Raw genomic sequence first — 26,251 nt, 5'->3', positions numbered from 1 at the left:
AAAACTCTGAAGTGTAGATTTTTTTTTTCTTGACATCAACAATAAGAAATAGTATAGTCAGATACGAAGAGTGGAAAAAAGTTTTCTATTAAAAATTGTTAACTATTTACACTCTTCAAAGAAAAAGTCTCAGCTTAATGCAAAAACAAATAGCGGATTATGTGGAAGAAAGAGGATGACGGTATGGGATGTTCCAGAAACAAACGAAATTTTTTGGCTTTGTTCAAGCCAAAATGTATAGTAAGGTAACCTAAATAAAGACTCTTCAAAATCTTAATATCTCAGAGACTATACAAAAAAAAAATCTATCAACGGGCTTCTTCACATTGTTGTGCGAAACAGAGGGTAAAACCCGAAAAAAGGAAAGAAAAAAAGAGAGTAACAAGTGAGTGAAACCTCTTGGTGTTTTCAGGATGAGGTTGAGCAGTCCGGGGGGATTGTTTCGGACTTGATCACCCGGGTATTGTAAGAACCACAGCTACCACATTTATGGTACAACCAATGGAACCGTGTAGTTCCTTTGCGTTCACAATCATTACATAGAATGTCCTGAAACATTTGTGTATGTGTGTCATGAAATGACTAGACTAAAAGAAATAGTCAAGACGCAGCAGTTTTAGTGTTTCTCACCTGACAGCGATTTTTGTATTCCTCTGGAAGTTCTTCTGCAGCTAACAGTGCATCAAGCATACCAAAATAAACCTGTGGAGTTCGCAAAAGAAACGAAGAAGAAACAGTTCAGTAAACAATATTTGCATGATGTGATATGCATGTTACACTCTTGAGGGGCGGGGATCATCTTACAGCCATATCTCCTAATGATTTTCCACAGATTGGACATGTGTAGTGACTGCAAGTGTAAGCCTGAAAGACCAGAGTAACAGCAAGTGTTTTGATTTTAGGCGTTAAAAGTTAATTTAAGTTTAATGAGAGAAAGAGAGATTTGCAAACCTGGAAGCAAGCTGAGTGCATGTAGTGACCACATGGTAAGGCTCTAACTGCTTCACTCGATGTGAAAAGAAATTCGCAGCAGATGGGGCAATTTGTCTCGAGGCTCTTCTCGAGGCACTTGTGGTTTACTAATTTCATCCCTAGGCAACAGTTACATGTCATGCAATGGAAAAAATCGATTCCTAGTCCTTCCCCGACCCGGCAAAGGTTGCAGAATGGACAGTGGTAAACGGCCCTGAATGCAGATAATTGTTTCTCACGGTTAGAATAGCTTCTGAAGTTTGATTTTTGACAGTGGTAAATTGATTCGTTTATGCATCAAACTGTTGGGTTTTGTTTACCTTTCATCATCAAAAAGTTTGCAAATACTGCAATAGTGCTTTGCCATTGGGAATCCGTCGCATGAAGGTGTTGTGCAGATGGGACCAACAGGTTGCACCTTGAGGCACCGCATACAGAGCATTTCCGTCACCAATTTTCTGTAATATGTTTCAAATATAAAATTACATATCACAGAGAGAGAAAAAAAATACGAACAAAGAAGTTTCAATTTAATTAGGGGAAACTGGCTTTAGAATATAAGATCTTACCTATCCATGGAGTGGTCGCTTACTTTGTCATGGCAAAACCTACAAGTGAACAACTGATCACAACAAGCAGCTCGAAGCTTGCAGTTACGCTTGTAATGCTCGCATCCATATATCTGCTTCTCGGGATCCCGAAAAGACGGGGAACATCCAAGTTCAACATCACCATTTACTGCAGTTTCTGCTTCCTTAGGTAACTTTTGCTGAGCCGCAATCCATCGACTGATAAATGCACCAACAGAAGAATTTTAAAATAAATGTTACTCTAGAACAAATAGGATTCGGGTATGAGGGACATGTGAATGAGATTATAGGTTCTCTATATCAGAAGATTGCTCAATCAAGGACACATATACATGCACAGTGGAAAATAAACTGAGCACGTTATTTTGGATTGGGAAACTGTAAAGGACAGGAGCACCACTTATACTCTTCCGCATTGCAAAAGAAGTTCAAGTAATACAGGGAAATGTATTATCTCTTTGGGGGGTTCTAGATTTATGTCTGGCATGCTGTATGCATGACAATGTGGAATAAAGGATCCATGCGTGGAAATAGTGAAAAAAATCTGACCTGGTCCTCCAATTCTGTACGAGATAATCTTTTCTCCTCGGATCAAGTGTTGAGTCCTGATAGACCTTCCTGATTTCAGCCTCTAGTTCATTCTGGTTCATGCGGAAAATATCTTTCCACCCTGGCTTAAATAGTTCACCACTTTGGTCCAAGATTTCTTGATGATCATTATCTATATGGAAAATAAACTTGACATAAGCAAAACAAACTTAGCACAGAGAAACTATAGTTGCCAGCTTAAGTATGAGTTATGAAGTCCAAAGAAGAAACATCTAAGGTTACATTAAACAAGTTAGATATTAAGTTGGTGAGAAATAGCTAAGCAATGCTTTTACCTTTCTGTGGACTAGGTTTGGATGTTTCTGTTGAGGATGAGTCGGGTGATCCTTTCCAGCATTCATTAAGCCATTCATCGAACATTGTGTTCTTGGTTGCCTGCTTCCAGGTATCCATCATTCTGTTTTGCTCATCTTCAGAAAGGGCAGACGTCACCCATGGTAACATAGATTGAAGAACTTCAGCACCCGTTGTTCCGATTATACGACCCACAATCTTGTCTTGCTCTTGAATGGAGAAGTGTTTGTCAAATAGAGGCCAAAGCTCCAGTTCCTCCAAGAAAATGTGCTGATCCAAAGTGATTTTAATGGATTTGCACATCCCCTGTAGCTTTGTAGCCAGTTCATTGTATTTCTTGTTGCAGTCACCGTTATCGATATCCGTCCGAACAGTGTCAGTTTGAGCTATGTCCTCCATCATAGAATCACTCTGTAACTTCTCATGAAGAATTGAAAGTTCGGTAAGGACACTATAAATATCTCCAAACAACTTCTCCTCCTGTTTATGGTCGAGCGTGTAAGAGTGACTGACATTGTGAAGTGTCTCCTTCGATTCTAGAGCTGGAAATAGGATGTCATCTTCTGCATTACTATGAGCCTTGTAGAAACCCCAGAGTAGGTGAAATCGACCGATAAATTGACGAATAAATGTTCCATCGCAATCAATGAGCTTTCCAGATTCAACATCAAGAAACTCTAGATCTTTGCTTATGGCCTTGTGAAACTTGAATATTGTAGCAACTGGCCGCTCAGCATGTCCAGTACCAAAGCTGTTACTATCCATTTCCCAAATAAAGAGGCTGGAATTAAGAGCGGGTGCAGCAGAGTTTAGCGAAGAAGATCTCATAGCTTTAGCTGCTGGAAGAGAACCAAGTTCCAGACAATTATTGTTAACTCCGAGATCCGGAACACAGCATGACCTACCATTTCCAGATGGCTTGCACCCATTTGCAACTTCTGTCGAGTGAGGGGTGGTTTTTTTTTCACAAGACAATACAGCAGTTCGCTTAGCTGGCCTTTTATCTTGATGCTGGCAACACGATTTTGTACTCCTACTCGTGCATGGAACAGACGCACAAGCATTACATGACTGAAGGTTGACTTCTTTAATGTTGCTTAGTGTTTTCACAGGGCATAAACCATTCCCGTTTGGAGACAAGCATTCCCCGGCTTTGCGTCCTTTGCAAGCCCAACCAGAGAAAAGAGTAACGAGAGCAACATCCGATTTAGGTGCTGAGGCCACAAGAAAAAGCATGTAATTATGCAAAATTGTGAGTAGCTAATAATTTGAAAGAAGGTTAAGTTTAAGGCAGTACAGTAGATAGTACCTCCAGCTTGCAAGTTCTTCAGAAAATTCTTAGCTTCATCTTCTGTTAAAGATGCCGTCAACCATGGCAAAACTCGTTCAATTAGTCTCAATGGCATTATACACAGGCTTTGGTAGAGAAGTTCTTGTTGTCTTTTGAAGCTGAAGTTCTTTCGTGCAAGGGGTAGCACCTGCAACCACTACAAGTTAGTTGACATCCTGAAATTGGTATCTTGAATCTTCATAGCATATAGTATCAAATGATCTTATGCCAAACTTTCATAGTTTCACCTGTTTACAATATCATACAGCACTTAAAAGCAATAGTTCACCTGAATTTCCTCGTTATGGAAGTGTCTTTGAATAGTTTCCATTATTTGATCAGCATGTGAGCACAGCTTAGTGTAAAATTCGGCAGCGGAAGTAGAAGAGGCTCCAGCACTCTTGATATTTTCAATTAAGCATCGAAACTCGTTAAACTGATTTTCTTCTTCATCGTGCTCTTCAGAAAATGAAAACTCTCCATCTACAGCTGGAAATATGATCTTGTCCTCTGCAAGACTGCACGAGAAAAGAACAGATCATCTCAAAAATAGTCCAATGACAATTCAATCTCTGTCAGAAGAAAAAAAAAGTTGTATGTAGATATGAACATTTGATAAAACTCTTTTTCGAATGATAACACTCTAATGCAGAAACGTGCTTAAGCATGAGAAGAGTAAAGGATAAACAACATCCATATCACTTGAAAGTAAAACACATCACAGCTGGCAAACGTGTTTTAGTGGCCATCAACATCAACTTTATAAAACAAATCTAGTTATTTACCTCAATAAATCAACATTGAATAGTCCCACAAAAGATAGCCAATAAACAATAGCAAAATTGAGATTATTCTGTTTTCATTGTAAATGAAAGGATACAACAAATACCTATGGAAGATGCACACTTCAGCAATATATTGTAAGCGTTCATCAAATGCCGATAAATCCGAAAAATCTCCAGACAGCTGAATCTTCCTAGCCTCATCGGCTATTTCTTTCATCTCCTTGTTGATTGACTTGTGCCAGAGCTTTATCTCATCAACTGGGTGCAGAGTATCAGATGAGCCAAAGTTAGTAAGCTCTGGGTACTTTCTCTTCCCAATCTTGGAACCCTCACATGCGCACTGTTCTCTACTTGCTTTACAAGGAAGCATGCTGCTAGAAGAATCTAGACAGCACTGGAACATAGAATCTTCAATGCGACACGAAGCCACGGTATTGCTTTTCCCTCCCAGCCAGGTGAAAATAACCTTCAAAAGGAAAATATCAATCAACAAGCCAAAGTCTTTCAACTTAGAAAGTTGGATCTTAATTCAAAACTTACCTGCTGAAGGAGCTTCTCGCCTGGAACTATCTTCTTTAAGCACGTTTGCATCTCCTTGCTTTCATCTACTGAAATGGAAGAAGAAATCCATGGCAAGAACACAGCAAGCATATTCACAGGAATACTGCAGAGAAACCGCCAGACTATGTAAGCTTGCTCCTCATACTTGAATTTCTCAATAAGTAAGGGGAACACCTATCAACAAGCCAAGAACAACCCGTAATTAATAAAGGCCAATGCGTAATGCTAAATATTCGATCTGTGTTAATAGAAAACAACAGAGATAATACATCTGTGATGTGAAGGAAAAGAAAAAAATACCTGTTTCTGTTCTTTCGCCAAGTGCTGGCTAACAGAAGTCTGAAGTGCTCCGGTAGAACGAGCCAACTCCCTTCGGTAACTTTCATCAGTTTCCGTGGCAGAATTCAGCAGCTCAAAGAGATGATCGAAAAGATTGCTTTCCCCCTTGTGTTCAAGAGAATATGTTTGCGCTACATTCTTCACACGTATGTCAAGAGCTGAAAATATCACCTACATCCACAGATTTGCAACTGTCAACAATTCTTCCTCATAACATAGCAATACAAATATGTTGCAATAGATTCCCTATCTACAACGCACTCATAGAATCAATAGGATGATCAGCAAGAGACTAATTGAGACTTACAATTCGTTTAAGATAAAATCAAGTCAGATTTACACAAATTTGCAGCTATATGTATTGAGTTCAAAATCCAAGTAGAGATGGTTCCAAATTCTAATTCAGCAGTTTTCAGAACATGATGAGATCAAATTTAAAAGAAGAGGACCAGGTTTTCGCATTACCTCGTCTTCGGCATTGCAGTGATGCTTATAGATGGATCTCAAGAACCGGTACCGTTCACGAAGCAGCCGGAGATCGACATGGTGACCAGTAGCAAACTCAAGAGCCAATCTATGAAGAGCTTCAAGCTCACTACATACTGCCTTATGAAAGAACAAGAAAATCAGGATCGGAGAAATCTCTTCCGCGTCATCCGAGAACGAATTCGCCACAGGCAACGGACGAGATGAAGAAGAAGAAGAAGACACAGAACTCGGAAGAACCGTGGTTGAAGAAGACGCCACTGCTCCGCCGCCTCTCGCCGTCTCAAAATCTGGTAACGGCGTCGCCATTTCCCCCAAAGCTTATCTCCGTTTTCGTCCGTCAAAAAAGAAATCTCAAACCACTTCTCTCTTTCCTTATGATTCGTCTACGACCTTCAATTTTCAAATCTGAGCTCGGTTCACCATGGGAATTATCTGGTGTTCTTCTGGTGTTTGTGTGGTGTTGTTCAACGGAGACGATGAGAAGGAAAAAAAGAAAGAAAGGTCGAGGCGTTGTCTGATATATCGATTTTGATTTTGCTTTTGCTTTCTTTTCTTTTTTATTTTTTGCCTTTTATCGTTTTATTAATGTTTATCTGGAAAATATTTAAAAAAAACTGTTAGTAGTATTATACGATCCTTGTAAATTTTTTTATAGAAAATGAATAAAAGTGCTTGGGGATTGGGTGGGTGTTTCTATACATAGGTTTTGTAGCACGTGGCCATTCACATCGCCACGTCGGATGCTGATGCAACCAACCCAGGTTGGCACGTGACCGATTACATCTCGACACGTGCAAGCGTCTTACCTACGAACGCATTTGGTCCGCGAGACATGGACGCTGGTTCTCGGAGTTAGAAGGAGGGACTCTACTGACTAGGGGCAAAAACGTTATGTAATTGCTTACGTGGAATTCATTAAGCTTTTGTTAAAATGAATTTGCTATTTTATATGTTTGAGGTTTAGCTTTTGAGGGAGCACTTTCAAAAGAAAAGATGAATTTGGCTTTGAGATTTTATGAAATAAGATAATGTAAGACAGATTCGAACTTGGTTTAAATATTTAGTAATGACTAATGACAGAGAGGAGATGTAGCAGCACCCGTTCGTAATCTAAAGGAGCCAAATAGCTAATTAGCTTCTTAATTAAACCATTGATTAAATTATTGCTTCACAGTTTTGCTTTGATTAATAAATGCAAATACAAAGGTTTAAACTTGTTTAATTGAGTTTGCATGTGCTCCAAGGTTTACTAGATTGAGTCAATTAATTTTGTGTCATTACTAGAAACAATTCTATTTCAAATTAGTAAAAGATAATAGAAATCGTGTTCAATATATATTCTTATGTAGAGATAACAAACAATTCTTTAGTAGATAATCAACAGCTAATGATGATCATGTTTCACAGTCGTGTTTATATTATGTATAGTCTAGTTAGTGGTACACCAGAAAATTACATTTAAACCTAAATAAACTTTGAAAAATGTTAATTACGTAAATATTTGGGAACTCTTTTCGATTAAAAGTATCTTAAAATTTCAATTTTGTATATTTATAAATCTATTCGTTCATATTTTATTTTTAAATAGATGATATTTACATATTTTACCAAAAAAACAAAAGGAATAGATTGATGAAGTAGAAAATGGTGGGAAAAAAACAGAGGACAAAGGAAGTGGTGAAAAGTAAAAAAAAGATACAAGAGGGGACGTGTGGGAAGTGTGGCGACAATTGGGTAGCAACAAGTTCCACTCGCGCTCTCTTCTCCACAACACATTCCTTTTTTTTCTTATAACCAAAATAAATAACATTTATTAGGGGACCAATATTTAACAAGTATTCATTATTCTTTTTCCCCCGATTTCACAACAACCTATTTATTTTATAATCAGAAACAACTTAATAATTCGCCGTTCTTGACTATAATTCTATAAAGAACAAAAACAACACGGACTAGTCAACTTATGTAAGCATTTCAACATTGTTCCACGTAATTTTCTACGGTAACCTTTACCTAATTTATATAGTAATTAACAAGAGATTAGATCATATATACTATATGAATATATATATATATATATAGCTTTATTGCAATCTTATAGGATCATAGATGGTAGGATTATTATTCTCCCTTCTTCAATTAATGCAACGATATAGGCATCTATGACCACCTAATTATGATCGTAAACCTAAATGATTAAAACAATTATACAATTTAAGACTAAATTCGATTGGTTGATTATTTTAAAAAATGAATATAGCTGTTTTTTTTGTTCCGAATTATTTGGAAATTTCGAGTATCGTGCAAGTGTACAATAGGCAATGGGTTGGCTTTTTGTGAATTGTGATCCATCAATATAGTGATCAATCTCTTTTCATGTATCCTTTTTCCCTCTTTTGTTTTGTTTTATTTTTTTCGTCTAAGGATAATGTTTATTTGCCTCGTCTCTTCCTTTTAAATGCATCCTTACACTTATCTTGTTTCAACATTCTATATTTAAGTTTTCGTTCTTACTCTATTTTTCTGGTTCCATCTGTTTTTTCCATTAGAATTGCCATTTCTGTTCATGTAGTAGATCTAGAAAAACATATCTTTCACTATATGTTTCTACCAATATAACTTGATTGAACCGGTTTTGCAATATTGGAAAAATTAAATTTCATGAAGTTTTTTAGGTCTAGATGTTTGGTTGACTCTAAATTTTTGCTAATTCAATATGAGACTTGTTCAACTCCAATTTAAATTAGCACTTCGTAAGAGGATACGTCAGTTTTCATTCCAAAAATCTGTTAAAATTTGACCCAAAAAAAAAATCGACCTTTTTCTGTATAAGAACTTTTACTTACAAGTCTACTTTACCATATATAATTAACAAAAAAAAAGGAGAGAAAAGAAGATAAAGACAATGAGCATATGCATCTCAACATATTTTTAAAGTTTACTGCATGTCTGCATATCAAAAGTGAACATATATCGTGTTTTCAAAGAAACTCATGAGAAAATGTTTTTATAAAATATTGTATCGTTAATTTTTAGCCTGATTTTTAAAATTAATTTTCTTTATATATGTATATATTGATGTGATTGGTACATCTTTAACATCAATCCCGACCAACACCTTCATCATTCATGTGTGTCTTGTTCTTAGTCAGATACATACAAAGCCGTGTCCTCTGGAATATCTCTTTGTTGGTTTCTTCTCTTTAAAATAAGCACACAATATTTGACGTAAAAAAAAAAAAAAACTGGGGAAATTGTTTTCAATACTCAGATTGCACTAAATAAAGATAAGACATTTCATCTCATATGGAAATCAATGCATAACGCATTACCAGTAATGCACTACCAACATATCAAAAATTCACTACAGATGAAATTATCAATATTTACTATTGAGTTTTCCATATATAAACTGTATATAGAGGACAGATTATTGGTAGCTTAACTGGTATTATTTTATGTTATATACTTGATGTGTATATAGTATATACATAAATATATCTTCATATTCTTAGTAATCTCTTAGCATCGGTTGATTGTTATATGTACAATATCTTCTCACTAAAAAAAAAGTAATTATGATTAATATTATAATTATTTTGAAGGGTAATATTATTGGAATATGATTTTTGAGACACATAAGACACAGCTTTTAATTTTATTGTATCTGTAATATTGTTATACAAAATTATATATACTGTAATATTTGACAAAGCTTTTGAATATACTAAACCATCTTTAATTATAAATTTATTAAATCTTTGTTTGAATTATTAATATATCTATATATATTTTATTTGACCCAGCTTTTGAATATAAAAGCTCTTTGGATATTTTAAAAAACCCTTCTATAAATTCTACTTCTTTTTAAGCACACGATATTTTCAGAATTTGGGCCCTCTATATTCGATCCAAAAAACAGTAAGTGAAACAAGACGCACAATTTATAGTATACTTTATCATCAACATAAGAGTTGTTTTTTTTGGTTAAAACATCAATATATATAAGAGTTATGTCTACATTCCGCCACTATATTATATATTTAGTTTGTATCAAATTAATTATGAGCTTACAACATTAATTGACGTGAATCATCCTACTATTTTTTCACATTGTTAACGAGAAATTACTGCACAACAAATATATTTTACACGACTAGTAGTGATTTTACTTTTTGCCATTTATATTATACAAGTGTGTTGTTATTTGTTAGTAAAAGTATTGGCAAATGGTGAAGTTGATCATGTTACTTAATTCATCATAAGATTGTTCTTCTTGTATAAAAAACAAACACACACACAAAATGTTGAAAAAGAAACACAGATTCGATGTTTAATGTTTTCAGTGCATTAGAATATTTATGTGAAACTACGTTAACTTATAGTTTACATCAGAAACGTTCCATGCCGTATTTCCAAATTGGAATCTCCATGTTTGTTACTATTTTGGCACTTTATAATTAAACTAATTATGTCAACTGTTTATTTAGTATGTCCGTACTTATAAAATATCAGATGCGTAAACAAATTGCTCTCCTTAGTAGAAAATAAAGATTTTCCTAATCAAACCGCATTTCAACTTCAACTTTATTTTTAGCCTTGTGAAAACGACAAAACCTTAATAGGTCCATGAAAGCGAGAGCGACCATTAATTATCATTTACGTTAACTCATGAATAATTGTTATTGCTTTTGCTTTTTTTAGTTAAACATAGTTTATATTATTTTTCATTTAAACCATTCTGTTTATGAGAAAAATTACATGATCTTTGGTCTAAGTTTAACTCTTAAGAATATATATATACATCATGAAATATATTTCTTGGGGTTAAAAATAGAAAGAGCAGTAGTTGGGAGAAATATTCGTAGGTTGGGGAAAAATAGATGAGATAATATTCGGAGGTTATGGATATGTAGAGCCAGCGTGGTGTTTTTAGTTAGGTCAAACTATAAATATAATATTAAATTTGATATAGTATATAGACTTTAACAGTAGAAAACAAAATTGATGTTTATGTTTACTGCCAAATGTCAAACGTACAATATTAAATAGCTACATATGGGAAGATAAGAGTTAGGATCGTGACTCCTTTATGTGATGAGGTATTTTCTCCAGATGAGGTAATTGGTTTAGGACCTTAAGCTAGAATAAATTTTGAAGTTTCAAAACTAATATTTTTGTTTATTCTACTTTGTAAAGTATTTGGCTATTTTGTTTCCCATCAAACAGAAAGAAGACTATGAGCAGTGGCCAGTGGACATACATTGTTAACTAAAAATATTTGACCTCATAACAAATGAAAAATTTATTCAGAAATTATTTAACAAAGAAAATCATATAATATTTTAGCATGCATTAATAAAAATAAAAATAAAAATTATTATTATCTTTTTCAGAAATATAGATAATATATATTAAACATTATTGTTTAGGTCCATTTCTTTTCCCTCTCATGTTCCGTTACTCTCTCACATCAGAATCCGAATTTAAAAAATCACGATCACCGACATGAAAAACCCTCGAATCTGATTTTTGATTTCACTTCTCAAGTATCAAAACTAATTATATCATGAATAATTTGAGCTTATGGTCATACAATTTCAACTCTAGTTGTACCCTTATCCATTCTTATTCTCATTGAGTAAATTGTGAATTTATTAAGGTTAAGGAGTATACCAAATCTTGATTGCAGTTTCTTTGCACATTTAACATTAAAGACGACTAAACTAAATTAGATCAAAGAGGAATAGATAGATTCAAAATACTCTGTATTTATCCATTTCTAATAATTAAAAATTCGTATACTTTATAGAATCGTTTTACCAAACCCAAAAGCTTAGTCTAGTACTTAATAATATCTAGGATCCTAGAATATAGTGCAGGCTCATTCACTTAAACATATGTTTTGATTCGTAGGCTATTTACTTCAATAGAAAATTATTGGGCTAGGTTTAATAGTATAAGAGAGTAAAATATGCTGGCCCATTTCACCGAAATTACGATTATCGAGAAATCTCTAATTTTGCGATGATGTTGCCTGTTTTTAGAGCTGCTGTCGCTCGTGGTTTGAGATCCAGTGGTGGGAAGTACTCTAGTGCTCTTGGAGCTGTTGGATACCCTAGGCATGCTCCAAATCTCACGTTTGGTGGTATGTTTCTTAGATTTTTGTTACATTTTGTATGTTTCTTTCCATACTTGCACTCGTTAGATTGGACTCAAATTCAAATTTCAATTCGTTCTCTTCCTCACAAAACTTAGAACCAGGGATCAAGAAGAAGCCTCGTCATCTTCATCTCATCCGCTTGAATCTGCATCCTTACTTGCGGAACACAGAAAACGCCATGGCCTGTACTACCTCTCCTATCAGAAGAACGACATCCACAATGATAGCATTGACGACAACAACACACTAAACGAATACCCACCAGCGAATGAGATATCGGTGGACTCATTTAACACTAAGAAAAAGATGAACCAATCAAAACTGAGACCTGTAGTGGTGCAACTGGACAAAGAAGATGGATTAAAGACAAAAGGACAAATTCAAAGAAATTTTGGCCGTCAGTTGGAATTGTATGTGGATTGCGAATCGCTAGAACTGCGGAACCTAATAAGATAGCAATTACAACCCAAGAATTAATAAGAACTTGGGCATGGACCTGCGAGACTCGATTAATAATGATGAACTTCTGTCTCGTACGATCCAGACTGCTCTAATGGGTCAAGGAAAGGAGAAGGAAAGAGAAAAAGATAATCATTCAGGGATAAAAAAACAGAGCTCGATAAGAGAGAAGACGAAGGAGAAGAAGAAGAGGAATGGGGAGAAAAGTAGTAAGCATAGATCACGACGACGAGGAGATGAACAAGTTGTAACAAAGCAAGTCGAAATCCTAGATTTTCTCTTATGAATACTAGTTGGTGTGTTACTGTACAGTGATTTTCATGTATCCATTGATTCTTTTGTGTTTTTGAAATATAATTTTCATATATTATATCATCTCAGTTATTACACCATCATGTATATATATATATATCAACAACAACCAGAATAAGATAGCAAAAATTTAAATAAGATGCATACAAAGCATCACCAAGAGTACCACTTACTTATTTAACTCTACTACTTATAGTGGTCATAAATAAACATCCTTAAACACACACCAAAAGTAGGATTCAAACATATATAGGATGATCATAAACAGCAAACACTTTTCTGACTTTTTAACACCTTGGGATGGGGAGTTTGCAACTTTTAGAGACTTTACGAGCGTTGGGAGTGCTGACGAAGCGACGGAGGCTAGGGTTTCTCATGTAACCACATAAGCATGGCCTCTGCTCCTTCAGCTTTGCACAGCACAAAGCCGATGGTGGAGAAGACGACGTTATCGCCGTTGCACATGGGCTTAGCTGCATTGGCGAGCACGTCACGGCTTCTGCCGCCGGGGCTAGAATCATTAGGAGAACCGCCGCTAGAGCAAAAAGGGAAACCATTGTGGTCTTGATCATCACCATGTTTCTTCTTGATCTTTTGTTTGTTTCTGAGTTTATAGAAATGTGTTTTTGGTGTGTTGTGGTTTTTGACATCTCCTCCTATTTATAGAGTGGGAAAGTGAAATGCTTTTTCTTAATTTTTTCTACTATATTAGTATTTTCTAAGAAGAAAATTATTAAGAAATACTATATGGATTATAAAAAAAATTATAAACCAGTATTAATCTATTGGTGCACTTGCTTATAGTGCGGCCTCTTATTTGTTTCGTTTTTCGATTTTTGTTTTCATTTTAGTTTAGTATTGGAAGAACATATATAATTATAATCTACAAGTTTGGTGGATGACCTTTGGTGTAGTTGTTAATAAAGAGCTCGATGCTTTTTTATCATGCATTCGTATAGTATCATGCCATCCAAATTTAAATCAATTTGAATATTGCTTATAACTAAAATAATTGCATTGGAATATTAACAATGTGGATGCATATTAAGAACTCTCGTGACTTTGACTTGATGAATATCATATGGGTAACATTGGGGAAAGTATTCAAAAAAAAAAAATGCGATACTAATATCTTAATTATATATTCATTTATTTTCAGTGTTTTCTTCTTTTAATTGTCAACGTTTTTAGTCTTTGTTCCCTCTTTTTTTTCTTGTTTTGAGTGGAAAGAAGCACTACAAATTATAAATCAACACTCAATATATATAACTTCATATATTTTAACTCCTCTATTTGTCGACCAAAAAAGTAACTACTTGATAAGAGTGAACATTTATACTGACAAAACACAGCAAATAGCCAAATACGATTATATTCATCCATGAAAAGAACTTTTTTTTATATATGGATTCACAAAAATAAGAGGAATTTAACAAACGAAAAACAAAGTGGGGTCGAAGTAGGAAAACTTAGGAGGCGAAAGAGGCGCCGAGGACTTTCGGTGATGGTACTTGTGTCGTGCCAATATTTGTTGCCGTCTCCTTTATCGTCATTATTACTTCAATGAATCTCACACACACAAAACAACAACAAATCAATTAATATTTTTTTACAAAATGATGATCTTGAGATGAAGCGTGCGTTTTGGGATACGTGTGAATAATCATTTCCACAATCACTCATTGAACATTCTTCTTTTGACACAATTGTAGTAAATTAATGAACATATCCAATTTTCTCTTTAGTGTAGCATTTGAACTGAAACTACAAGGAGAACATGGAATGTTTGGTGCGTATTTCACAACAAATATGTTCACACTTCACACACATTGGTTGGTTGTTGTTTTTGTAGCTCATGCAAACATGTGTTCTCGACTTTGAGGGTTGATATACTTTTACTCTTATCAAAAACTAGAAAATGGAGATGACATCCTTGTAACAACGAAACTATATAACTTTATCACAGAGAAATTAACAAGGCTTACAAAATAGTATTAGTAGTTTTGTTCAAAAAAAAACTAAAACAAAATAGTATTAGTAAATGATTGAATGAAATAAGAGAAAGTGGGTCCAGAACATTATCTATCGTGAAATAAACTTTAAGATTCTCACGCCTAGTATGTCACAATTTCGATTGTTATTATTGCTCTTCTTATATGTAATAAAATATATTGTGTAAATATTTAATTAAAAAGCTCCTTCTAATGTGCATTATACATGTCATATAATTTGTATATAAATAAAGTGTAACGTACATAACTTTATCTTAAACAAAAACACTAATAATTATCTTACGGCATGTTTTTGAATTTTCATATTAGAGATTTTTTTATATAAAAAATTGTTGATTGTGCTGGTTGTTTTTAGAAAACGATTCTCAAAATTAGCTTTTACCAATACAATTTGAATAAACATTTGTATTTGTCTGTTTATATTGACATTTTACTTTTTCTTTTTTTTTTTTGGTAAAACTTTTTTAAAGGGTGGTTTCATCCATTCCGGACTAGCCACCAATGTCAACTTTGGTTTGACATTTTAAGCTTTTTGAATACGCATTTAAGCCATATTCTTGACAAGTTGGCAAGTTGACATTTTACTTGCCAAGTATTAAGCTCATTTTTTGCATTTGCTTGCCAAGTTATAAAGTCTTGGTTACTTGGATTCGAAATATCATCTTTCCTCGTAATAGGAGGAGGCATATGTCATTGATGGGTTGGCCATGAACAACATTGGTACATCTAAAAAAAAAACAAAAAAAAAACATTGGTAAATCTATTTCGTAAATTTTTCAAAAAAAGACCATGTTTTGTCTTTGGATTTAGTGGTGTTTCTTCGGGTTTAAGTTTGTTTGTCTCTATTCTTAGTATATGATTTCGATATCTTTGGATTTTGGCTTTAAGAGTTCTGCTTTATAATTCTAGTGTTTATATTTTTCTTGCATATAGCTTAGTTTCCGAAAAATTTAAAGTTTTTTTTCGACTTAGTTTATAGGTATTTTTTTTTTTAGGGCTTAAATTCTTTTGGTTGGGCTTTGTATTCTATTTTGGATTCTTTTCAAAACTCAGATGACCATAAAAATTGACATTTTATTTTCTGTAATTAGCCAAATAATATTTTCTGTAATTAAAAATAAATAAATAGCTAGTCCAGTGTTTAATTGGACCTTTACCAGAAATCTCTGTACATCTGTTGAGATTTTCACGCCTCACCAGTCACCACTACACCTACCAGTTTTGCTCTTATTTCTTCCACAAGAAAAGCAATTTCATTTTCACTTTCTCTCTATCAATACTCACAAATAATGACTAAAATAAAAGTCTGGAATTAGTTGACAAAACAGACTCTGCAAATGAAATCCCCAATAATCAAAGATCGAAACAAGAATCACATATTGTGATCTATTATAAGCTCTGTGACTTAGACCTGTGTTGTGTGTTTCAGACAGATATCAAGCAGATCACTGTAATGAATTCATACACTTATTACTCCCTGGGGCTGAAGTTACAAAGATTCTAGATTACATACACTCTCAACTAACACATACTGAGAATTTAGGACCAAGATTAGCCTTTACAAAACCCAAAACCAACATTAAACTTACGATTAAAATCCTATTGAACAAAAGAAAAGGGACCTAAGTAGACAAAAGGAATTTCACTGAGCAACATCATTCCACTGAAGATATCCTCCGTGACCGCCTTCATCTTTAAACTCATAGACAGCACCACATGCTGTCAACAAAACCACAAGCATTAGACTTGTTCATTTTGAATTTCAATCATCTTTTTAACAAGGAAAAATGCAAGATGAAGAAAACAGAGACTATTTTACCTTTGTAGCCACCTTGAACTGGATCATCAGCCAGAAGAAGCGGAGTGTCCAAGTCGATGAATCTGTGTATTCCTTCTTAACTTGTTAGAATTATGATGTTCACATTAGAAAGAAATGTGGTGTTTACAAATTTGAGTATACCTGAAGCATCCAAGGCCAGCAGCAAGGTGACCAGAGAACCCCATTGCTAATCTAGTCTCCACCATTCCCCCTATCATAAGCTCAATGCCAGATGATCTAGCCAATTCAATTACCTCAAGAGACTCGAGGATTCCGGTTTTGGCGAGTTTGATGTTCACAACATCTACGATATTACCTTCTATGATTTTTTTGAGATCAGTCAAGCCTCTGCAACTCTCATCTGCTGCAATAGAGACTCCGAATCTGTTCTTTGCAGTTCGAGTCACGTGACTGAGACCCTCCCAATTGTCTCTGTGGACAGGTTGTTCAAAGAGAACCGGTGTAACCTTCATTTCTGTGCAAAACAATCACAACAATTCAGGTTTTAACCGAGAAAAGAAACGCCAGCTACTAAAGTTTGAACAGGCTAGAAGTTTTCCAAACACCTATCCTTTTTTAAAACCTCTAGCGCTCAATACCTAACTGAGAAAATTCCAAAAATGATTCAGAAACCTGTTTACCATGCAGCGTCTCGAGAACTTTAACAGCTTCCTCTGTTTGATAACCCTCATTGGCATCCAAAATGAAGGAACAAGTAGGGTGGACTGCACGTATAGCCTGGAGAACTTCTATGTCAGCCTTAAGATTCTTTCCCACCTTGAGCTTCAAGGTTTCAAAACCTCGTTTTCTATACTTTGAGGCCAATACGGAAGCTTCAGCCGGAGAAACTATCGGAATCTGAGAACCACAAATCACACAAACCTTCATACTTGAGTAATTTATTAGTGTTCCCGGTGTTTTCAAGCCATTAACATTCTACAAACAATTCAAAACTTCATACGCTCCAAATTTCAAGCCATTAACATTCCATACTTTCATACTTGAGAAACTATGAATGCAGTGTTAACACACATAATCTAAGTTATAGTCATAGTTGAATCACTTTAGGAGCCAATGACTATAAACTTTAGGAATTTGTTTGCAAACACACAAAAATTGAAAGGAAATTGTAGCAGGAAGAGCTAAAGTTAGAACCGAACTGTTATGTCTGTAGTAATCGTACTTGAAGCTCCACCAAATAGTTTCCACAATGGCACTCTTACACTCTTAGCAGCTGCATCAATCATAGCCATCTCCATCCCAGCTCTTACCTAAAACCCACTTCAGAAATTTTCTTATTTTCTTCCTTGAGAGAAAGATCAAAGCCAATGTAGACCCAAAATTTGAACTTTAACTTGACCTCAAAATCACAACTTTAGCATCAACTATACAAGATGTCAGACTTACAGAAGCAAACTGATGACCAGGAAGAAATCTTCCGATCTCCTGAAGAACATTACCGAGTTTCATCTCCGGTAACTCTCTCAGAAACTCACTAGCTTCCCGCGCTTTTACCATAGCCATTATCTGATCCTCCGCCGTTACCGACGGCAAAATCGGAGCTTCTCCCCAACCCACAAATCCATCGTTGAGCTCAATCCGAATCGCAACATTACTGACAGAATCAAGCCGTGAAGAAGCGATAGTGAAAGGTGAGAGCAGAGCCACGTTCAGTTCGCGATTCTCTGCTTTAAGCACTCTCACGGTGAAATTCTCCGTCAGGGTTTTGAATTTAGACGTCTTCGACATAACGGTGATCGGAGATTTCGGCGAATTTTGGAAATTGAGAGTTGAATTGACGAGTTGTGAAGAAGAAGATGATGATAAAATCGAAAACATTTTTTGATCTCAGCGGATTCTTCATCACCACCGCGAACACCAATTTGTCGTTCCAAGCCTCGGGCAAATCCCACGGCCAATTCCGAACGGAATCATCTTAACTCCAGCAACTCCGGTTAAATCGGCGTCTTGTTATAAACCGGTTCGGTTCAAATTGCTACGGTTTAGACCAGATCTTCGGGTCTTCACTTATACCGGGAAGATAACACTCAGTTAAAATATATGCAACGTACGTGAGGGGTTTGAATAGTTTATTGAGACATGAAGATGAAGAAATAAATGGGAGAAGGAACAAGGTCAAAACCATTCCCATTCTTTGCTTCTTGAATATGTTTTTGTTACCTTTGTTCCCAAGCCTAGAACCTATCTCTTCTTCTTTCTTCTTATATTTGTTGCTTTTCACATTTTCTCCTAATCCAAATCAACTATTTTACATAGTGATTACATTCATTTCATTGTTGTTTCTTACCGCAGTAACTTTTATCTTAATAAATTTGATCCAACCATGCCAATATTTACGGGATCGTCCTCCGATTCTGAAGACGAAAGAACGATCCATAAAACAACTAAGCTCTTCACTCGTCAACGATCTATTCACTCTATATTTGGAGGTGGTAAAGGTATTTGTCTCACTCTCTTTCAAACTTTATATCGGTTCAATCGGTATGCGTGTGTGAAAGTACATGTTTATATCCATCAATTCTCTTCAAATATCACATTTTATTTTGCTATTATCCAAAATTATCACCAAAATTATAATGTAGACAAACACTAAATTTTAACAACTTGCATTCGTGATTAACAGTTGCGGATATTCTGTTATGGAGAGAGCCGAAAATAGCAGCAACATTGGTGATAGGAGTGAGCATCTTATGGTTCTTAATGGAAGTAGTGGAATACAATTTCATAACCCTAATTTGTCATGCTTCCATGACCTCCATGCTTTTTTTCTTCATTTGGTCTACTGCTTCTGATTTTCTCAATTGGTATGTTTATATCTTTACTTGATTAATCTTTTTTCAATTTCTCATGATCAATTGGTTAAAAATATACAAATTACAAGATTTCCTTACCAATAAAACGACAATTAAATAAACAAAATTGCAGGGAAAGACCACTAATACCAGAAGTTGTACTAGACGAATCTTCTTTCAAACAATTAGCAAGAAGCTTCCATGTTAGATTCAACCAAATCCTCACAAAGCTTCTTGACGTTGCTTGTGGAAGAGATCCTCCTCTCTTTTTTCTCGTAAGATATTATATAGAATAATAATTTTCCACTTATATATATATATATATATAACTTTGGATTCATTATTATTTTGCTTAAATTGGTTACTATATTTCCAGACAACGATCTCGCTTTATATCGTATCCATCATCGGGACATATTTCAACTTTGTGAATCTTCTCTTCATAGGTAAGAAGAATTAAGTCATGATACTCAACTATATATGTAGATTTAATTCCCTTTTATTAATTAACGGAATTAATGGACGTCGTGTCGTTCAGGGTTTGTAAGCATGCAAACCTTACCGGTTATGTATGAGATGTACGAGGACGACGTGGATACAGCGGCGGGTAAGTTGATGAGGAAGATGAAGAAGCTGTACAAGAAAGTCGATACGAATGTTCTTAGTAAAATCCCAAGAGGAACTGTCAAAAACAAGAAATTTACTTAATTCTGATCATTCTTTACTTATAGAGATAATGTGTTTGCTACTGTATTTATGCGACCTCATCAACCCAAATTAATATACATATCTGTTAAAAGAAGAAGAAGAAGTTAAGATCTGATAATCATCATCAAATGGAATAATGATGTGAAATTGTGAAAATCAAGCCTCTAGGGAAATAATTAACAAGAACTTGTTTATGGTAACTTTCTCCAATTAATGATATTGGTCTAGTTTTAACCTTGATGAGTATAATAATAAACTATAAATCGACCAAATCACTTGAAAAGCGGGTATCATCAGCACATCGCTGCAAATCTGTTGCACATTATATCACCATCACATTCCTAAAACCTGTTATAACGTTAAGATTTGCCAAAACCGAGCTATTTTTTTTTCAATAATAATTTTCTTCTATAAAAATAAAATAAATAAACACTAAATCGAAAGCGAAAGTGGTCGGATAAATATCAAGATACGTACGTTTGTTTACATGTATGGGAAAAAATACAAAACAAAATACCAAATTTTCGTTTTTTGTCCAAACCAAACTTTGTCTAAAATAGATACCAATTGTTCTACAAAATTGTCAAAGAGATATTTTGTTATTTTGAAAATGACAATGTTAATAATAAGTGGAGTTAGACTTTTCACTTTTGTTTTAACCTACAATTTCTCTCTCGCTTAACATCGACTATTCTAACACATTTTTCAATCTTCCTTTTTATTAAGGAACTTTAATTTTTCCAAAAATCTGAAACATACTATACCCAAAAATCGATGCTCACACCTAGCTAGTTCAAACTGCGTACGTCAAAATATGTGGTATGGACGTAAAGTATTTTATAAGTTTTGTTAGAAAGTTAGATACTTATAAAATAAAAAAATTGATATTTTTTTGGTAAAAAATGGAAGTTTGGTATTTTTTGGCAGTTGTATACATAAATAAAAATATATATTACGGAGTTATATATTCTTGTTTGGTCAAATGTTTCGGAAGCTTTTAGATTACGAAATTACATAATCCATGATGAATTAAATTTGGTTAGTGGTAGAAGAATAAGACGCCAAAAGAAAAAAGGGAAGAACATTGGGTTACGTCGAAAGTCCTTTGATAAGAATTTGATTTTGCATAGTCAAATTTGGACCAACAACAAAAATGGAGTCCACGTGAAATAGAAGAGAGAGACTTAATAGCTTCTCATGCATAAAGTTATGAACAATCAATGATAACCAATGATAAATAACTAAACAGTACAAAATCTCTGTATTTTTATTGGATTTAACAAAGGCCATGAACAATCACTTCAATATTTATAATTTTTTTAAAAAGACGAGGCAATTCAAGCTGATTTATACATTATGATTAATGATAATTATATTATGGCATTTGACTTTTCTCACGCTAATGTAAATGGTCAAAAATCCTTATCTTCAACTAAACTTCCTCGACAAAACCTTAACTAGAACTATGTATGTAATTTATCAAATATTGAACTTTAAATTTCTTTAAAAGCATAATATAATCTTGACCTATAAAATTAGCCTAGCCTTTCGAATTACAAGTTTTATATTTTTAAAGAAACATAATCTTCAACTAGAAATTATTATAAACCGGGTCCTATCTTCATCTAATATACGTGATTCCATCAAAATTCCGCAGTCAAATGTGTTTAGTTGAGAGGAGGAGAATAGTAGACTAAAATGGATGACTTTCTGGTAAGTCTTGTATTGCAGTCTTTTCTATATTTTAACAAATAAGTCTTCTTTTCTTAAAAAGAAAAATTTAATTACAAAGAAATCTTACTACTGAACGAATAATTTATCAAAAGTCAGTGGCCTTACGTACGAATTTATCGGCTATAAGTAGGAAAGCTTTTCACGTTAAACAACTTAATCTCATCCACATTAACTAGAGAAAGAGAGATGGCGAGACACTTATTAGAAGATGTAATGAGCATGGCCACCACAACAACACATTTCGATGCTAGTTACCTGTTTCATGTTGTGTTCCTGGCTGTGATCGGTTGTTGTATCCTCTCCGCTCTGTTATTCTCTTGTGCCGACGGAGTCTCCGACAACAGAGCCACTTCAGGCACCTCTACCGGTGGCGGAGGTTGTGGCGGTGCCGGTTGCGGTGGTGGTTGTGGAGGTTGAGATTTCATTTTTCTTCGTCAGGAAAATATAAACAGAACAGTCCGACCATTTTACTTTCGTTTATAGATGTATAGCTATCGTATATTGAAGCAATAATTTATTTAGTTTCCATTTCTTATCTTACTGATTGAATTTCTTTAAAAATTAGAAAGACATCTGATACAAAACCCAAACAAAAATTGTACCAATTCTTTCCTTTGGTTACTTTCATTCTGAACCCGTAAACATATCTGAAACCTTAACTTTAGGAGAGATTCATAATTCTGAGAAAACGTTAACTAGTCTCTAATAGACACCAACAGCACAGCCAAGGTTCATGTCTTCATGAGATACAACAAGCAAACCAAACTAAGATAGGAGTTACCATCAAAGATTCTTCATGGATCTGAAAAGCCATAACGGATCAAATGATTGCCAAAAGAAGACGATCCTACAGATTATTTGGTGAGACAAGAAAGGCGCTAACCGGGAAAAGTTTTGTTCAAGCGTTGATGGCATCTGATTCTTTAGACCTTATGATCTTGGCTTGTAGTTTCTGCATAAAAGCTGGATTGGCACGGAGTCTTTGTTTTACATATGAAGTTCTTATGTCTTCAGCGATCTTGTTGGCTTTCCCAGCTTCTTCTATCAACCCGTAAAGAGTTCTTAAGCAGTCTTTCCTGTTTTCCTCTCGGTGTTCAAACCTGTGACAGGACAAAAACATTTCATGATTCAACATTCTTGTCTCACGAAAAGCTTAAGATTTATAGTTATATATACCTCTCGCTGGTGATTGTAAGCTCGTCTTTCCCCGAATGGTATCTTTTCCCTACAAGTTCCCTTAGCCTTTTAGCCTGATGCTTTGAGAGCCCAAGCTCTTTCACTGTAACAGACATTTTAACTTTCCTGTTCTTTGGATGCCACGCATCACCTCCAGGAGCAAAAACTATCCTTGATTGCCACCTGAGGATTGGGCCTTTACCAGGGGGATCATCCAAGTCAGTATTCCTATCGGAAGCATCTGTTTCACCAAATTGGGGAGGACCCTCAGCTTCCATCTGATCCCCATACTGAATTACCATCTCATCTTCAAATTCCTTAAAAAGCTCATAAGCTGCTTCAGCCTCAATTTCACCTCTTTCACACATATCTCCAAGCTCATTAAACTTTGCTTCAACCTTTTTCTTCAAGTCATCTGAATGAACATACACAGTTAGAGAAATGTTCATATGTACGCATCACAGGAACAAACCAATATATTCTCTAAACGGCCCTACTGATCCGAGAAGTAACATATCTGGCATAGTACATTACCTTCTACGAGTTAAAAAAACGAATGGTTCTCAACTTCTCATACCATGATTCAGAAAAATCCAAATAGAAAGGTTAACTACAAAAGCTAAGTTCCACGAAGAGATTGTGTTTAGCTATAACGACGCACATTAGTCTATTAATCAACCTAATCTATGTCTAAGGATGTGAGTCGATGAACGGGAAGATTGAAAATAAACGAGCCATTACCAGGAAGAAGCTGGTCCCATTTGAGCATATCCTCAAGAATCTCCTCGCATTCTTTAGTATCAGTAAGACACCCATGTTGGATACCTTCTCTAATCATGTGATCCCACTTCTTATCATCCATGTTGAAAAACTCATTCTTCCTCATCTTTTCAGCTACATACTCGGGAGAATTGTACAAATCCTCAAGTTCTTCGTCAGTAGAATGTGCTTCCTCGAAATCGGATTCAAAATCTTCATCCTTGACATCATCTTTGAAAGGTAGAGACTCGATTTTTTCCAACAATTCATCATCAGTCTCTGCGTGTTTGTCTACAAGTCTTCTCTGTAGAAGTGCTTCAATAACTCCGGGTAAAGCATCTTCATTACCCTCATTGAAATACTTCTCTATACGGCTTTTAAGCTCTGAGACCACAAAATCCAATAAATGAAGTCAATTTCAAACGATTACCTACAGCTATTCTACTAGTTCATGAGATAAGAAGCTACGAATCTTGTATCGAAGGATCAATTGAAAACTATGAGGTATTGAGAAATGGTGAGATGAGAATTAAACTCACACATTTCAACTAATACAAAGGCCATTTCAAGTGTGAGGTAACCAAACAAGAGGATAGAGTGTGTTTTACCTTTGTTGCTTACATCTTCTACAACGAGATCTTTCTTCTCGGGTGAATCAGTCGGCGAAGACTCAGGGGCCGTAGTCGAGTTCTCACCGGATTCGGAGGAGAAAAATCTGAACTTGGGAGCAGCAGGAGCGGCGATTGGAGCGAGAAAGGGAACATTGGGGGAGATCTGATGGGTTATACGAGGAGAAAGAATGATTCTGCGAGCGCAGAGAGATGCATTTCTCAAGAGAGCTCCTCTCATGGCGGATCAGAGATTTAGGGTTTTAGGTTGTGACAGGAAAAAAGCTCTTCTTCATACCTGAATCTGCTACAGAACCTGAATCAATAATTTGGTTAAATGTCTTAATCTCCGGTTTAGTTTCATCTGTCCGGTTTAGTTAGCAATACATATACTTAAGGTTGTTATTTTTTCATGGTGGAGCTATGTTTGTGGATGTTGTCTTAGAAGGTTAGCTGAAGATAAAAGAGTTAAAGGGCTGTGTAATTCACTAGTTTATCAGATTCATGGAAGTTCAATATGCTTATAAGAAAACAAGTCAAGAACAGTTTATTATCAACGGGTTTTCAGCTCAAAGATGGTACAAGGTGGATACAGGCTTGGTTTGGAGCTGATTGTTGGTAAGGTCATTTAGAAGTAGACTGCAGATTTTTCAGAAATAAATTGCAGGTTTCTAGATAGGAGTTGCTGGCTGCAAATTTCAGAAAAGACACTAACGTGTAAATAGAGATGAAGTTATTGAAGTGGTTCAATGAATTCTCTAAAGAAGGAACTGAAAAGAGACATGTGTAAGTGTTGCAGGAGTTGTCTCAAGGTATTTCACTTCAAGACTATGAAAGTGTTGTGTATCAAGCCTGATAAACAACTCATCTCAAAGCTGGTGTTAGCAGCTGAAAAGAAGTCCTAGAAAGGAATGCAAATGCAGAGGATTCAAATTGCATTTAGAAGACAACAACTCATGAGCATAAATTTGTCTTGGTTGATGACGAGACAACGTAAGTGTCTACTCATGGGAAGTTATCTGCAGGTCAGTCAAGTGAAGGATTTTGTTTTTAAGAAAATGAAGGGCATTGACTAAAGACTGCAAATTGAATGGTGTAATAGCCAAATTCGTTTTGGTAGTTGCATACAAGAAGAAGTATTGCAGGTTTTTCTTTACAGCTTGAAAGATACATCAAGGATTCTAGAGTTGATATGTAAGCTGTTTTAAGGGCGTGTCTTAGGGATATCACAAGGTTTGCTGATAAGTGACATGGTAAAGGTTACTACTAGTAGTGGGTTTCAAGTTGCTGGTGTGTTCTGTTTAACAAGATGGTTGAACAGGGGTACTGTTTTGAAACTCGGTTTGTTCAATCAGGTTATTGACGTGAATCTACAATAGTATAAGCTGTTGGTGAGATTGACTACAAGTTGAATCAAAGAGCCTCAGGTTAGAGGCTAAGATGATTCTGTTTTATGCATATGATTCGAGTGAATTCAAAGGATTTTGATCTCGATGCGCATGAGGAAATCCTAGAAGCTAGCTAAGGAATCAAGTTTTGCAGAGGATGAATTGGTTACTTCAATCACTGCTACATGTTTATGGTCTTAACAGAGGCCATGGTGGAGATATGTGATTGAACGTTTTATAAGTAATGAAGCTAATGGAGATTTATGTTGTGTTTAAAAAGCTGGAATTGTTCTCTTGACTTGTTAATGGAGTTTTTTTCTTTTCTGAGCGG

General features: G+C 35.1%; 8 protein-coding genes across 10 annotated transcripts; 4 read left to right on the top strand and 4 right to left on the bottom strand.

Moving 5' to 3' along the window:
* Positions 1-20: 20 nt before the first annotated feature.
* BTS (zinc finger protein-like protein) lies at positions 21-6,617 on the bottom strand. The gene is made up of 14 exons (NM_112713.4): positions 5,946-6,617; positions 5,442-5,651; positions 5,121-5,315; positions 4,685-5,046; positions 4,085-4,313; positions 3,775-3,943; positions 2,447-3,679; positions 2,112-2,283; positions 1,542-1,760; positions 1,293-1,430; positions 952-1,186; positions 805-864; positions 631-702; positions 21-549 (listed from the first exon to the last, which is right to left on the bottom strand). The coding sequence occupies exons 1-14, from the start codon at positions 6,273-6,275 to the stop codon at positions 409-411; spliced, it is 3,765 nt and encodes a 1,254-aa protein (NP_188457.1). The 5' UTR covers positions 6,276-6,617; the 3' UTR covers positions 21-408.
* A 5,379-nt stretch (positions 6,618-11,996) lies between these two features.
* On the top strand, positions 11,997-12,708 carry AT3G18282 (uncharacterized protein; the record flags this gene model as incomplete). Its single annotated transcript, NM_001161152.2, has 2 exons — positions 11,997-12,117; positions 12,228-12,708. The coding sequence occupies 2 exons, from the start codon at positions 11,997-11,999 to the stop codon at positions 12,380-12,382; spliced, it is 276 nt and encodes a 91-aa protein (NP_001154624.1). The 3' UTR covers positions 12,383-12,708.
* Positions 12,709-12,934: 226 nt separating this feature from the next.
* AT3G18280 (Bifunctional inhibitor/lipid-transfer protein/seed storage 2S albumin superfamily protein) lies at positions 12,935-13,637 on the bottom strand. Of its 2 annotated transcripts, none has more exons than NM_112712.2 (1): positions 12,935-13,538. In NM_112712.2, exon 1 carries the CDS (start codon positions 13,479-13,481, stop codon positions 13,191-13,193), a length of 291 nt encoding a protein of 96 aa, NP_188456.1. In that variant the 5' UTR covers positions 13,482-13,538; the 3' UTR covers positions 12,935-13,190. The 2 variants fall into 2 exon arrangements, with proteins under 2 accessions (NP_188456.1, NP_001326374.1); NM_001338332.1 differs by having other exon boundaries at positions 12,940-13,637.
* Positions 13,638-16,221: 2,584 nt separating this feature from the next.
* CYP77A5P lies at positions 16,222-18,850 on the bottom strand. The gene is made up of 6 exons (NM_112711.4): positions 18,142-18,850; positions 17,895-18,005; positions 17,376-17,592; positions 16,876-17,209; positions 16,735-16,796; positions 16,222-16,634 (listed from the first exon to the last, which is right to left on the bottom strand). The coding sequence occupies exons 1-6, from the start codon at positions 18,571-18,573 to the stop codon at positions 16,558-16,560; spliced, it is 1,233 nt and encodes a 410-aa protein (NP_566605.1). The 5' UTR covers positions 18,574-18,850; the 3' UTR covers positions 16,222-16,557.
* Positions 18,851-18,976: 126 nt separating this feature from the next.
* On the top strand, positions 18,977-20,448 carry AT3G18260 (Reticulon family protein). Its single transcript, NM_112710.2, has 5 exons — positions 18,977-19,193; positions 19,379-19,559; positions 19,681-19,822; positions 19,924-19,993; positions 20,086-20,448. Exons 1-5 carry the CDS (start codon positions 19,079-19,081, stop codon positions 20,253-20,255), a joined length of 678 nt encoding a protein of 225 aa, NP_566604.1. The 5' UTR covers positions 18,977-19,078; the 3' UTR covers positions 20,256-20,448.
* Positions 20,449-22,156: 1,708 nt separating this feature from the next.
* AT3G18250 (Putative membrane lipoprotein) lies at positions 22,157-22,523 on the top strand. The gene has a single exon (NM_112709.3). The coding sequence runs from the start codon at positions 22,176-22,178 to the stop codon at positions 22,404-22,406; it is 231 nt and encodes a 76-aa protein (NP_188453.1). The 5' UTR covers positions 22,157-22,175; the 3' UTR covers positions 22,407-22,523.
* On the bottom strand, positions 22,493-25,741 carry AT3G18240 (Ribosomal protein S24/S35). Of its 2 annotated transcripts, NM_112708.5 has the most exons (5): positions 24,533-25,741; positions 23,907-24,308; positions 23,166-23,580; positions 22,873-23,089; positions 22,493-22,791 (listed from the first exon to the last, which is right to left on the bottom strand). In NM_112708.5, the coding sequence occupies exons 1-4, from the start codon at positions 24,771-24,773 to the stop codon at positions 22,888-22,890; spliced, it is 1,260 nt and encodes a 419-aa protein (NP_566603.1). In that variant the 5' UTR covers positions 24,774-25,741; the 3' UTR covers positions 22,493-22,791; positions 22,873-22,887. The 2 variants fall into 2 exon arrangements, with proteins under 2 accessions (NP_566603.1, NP_850608.1); NM_180277.3 differs by having other exon boundaries at positions 22,639-23,089.
* AT3G18235 (uncharacterized protein) lies at positions 25,282-26,213 on the top strand (the record flags this gene model as incomplete). The annotated part of the gene is made up of 4 exons (NM_001161151.2): positions 25,282-25,430; positions 25,521-25,557; positions 25,653-25,726; positions 25,854-26,213. 4 exons carry the CDS (start codon positions 25,282-25,284, stop codon positions 25,909-25,911), a joined length of 318 nt encoding a protein of 105 aa, NP_001154623.1. The 3' UTR covers positions 25,912-26,213.
* Between the last annotated feature and the right edge of the window lie 38 nt (positions 26,214-26,251).

This window comes from Arabidopsis thaliana, chromosome 3, assembly GCF_000001735.4.
Source record: "Arabidopsis thaliana chromosome 3, partial sequence".
NCBI classification, from domain to species: Eukaryota; Viridiplantae; Streptophyta; class Magnoliopsida; order Brassicales; family Brassicaceae; genus Arabidopsis; species Arabidopsis thaliana.
Note: the sequence above shows the minus strand (reverse complement) of the source record. Positions and strands in the feature narration are given on the sequence as shown.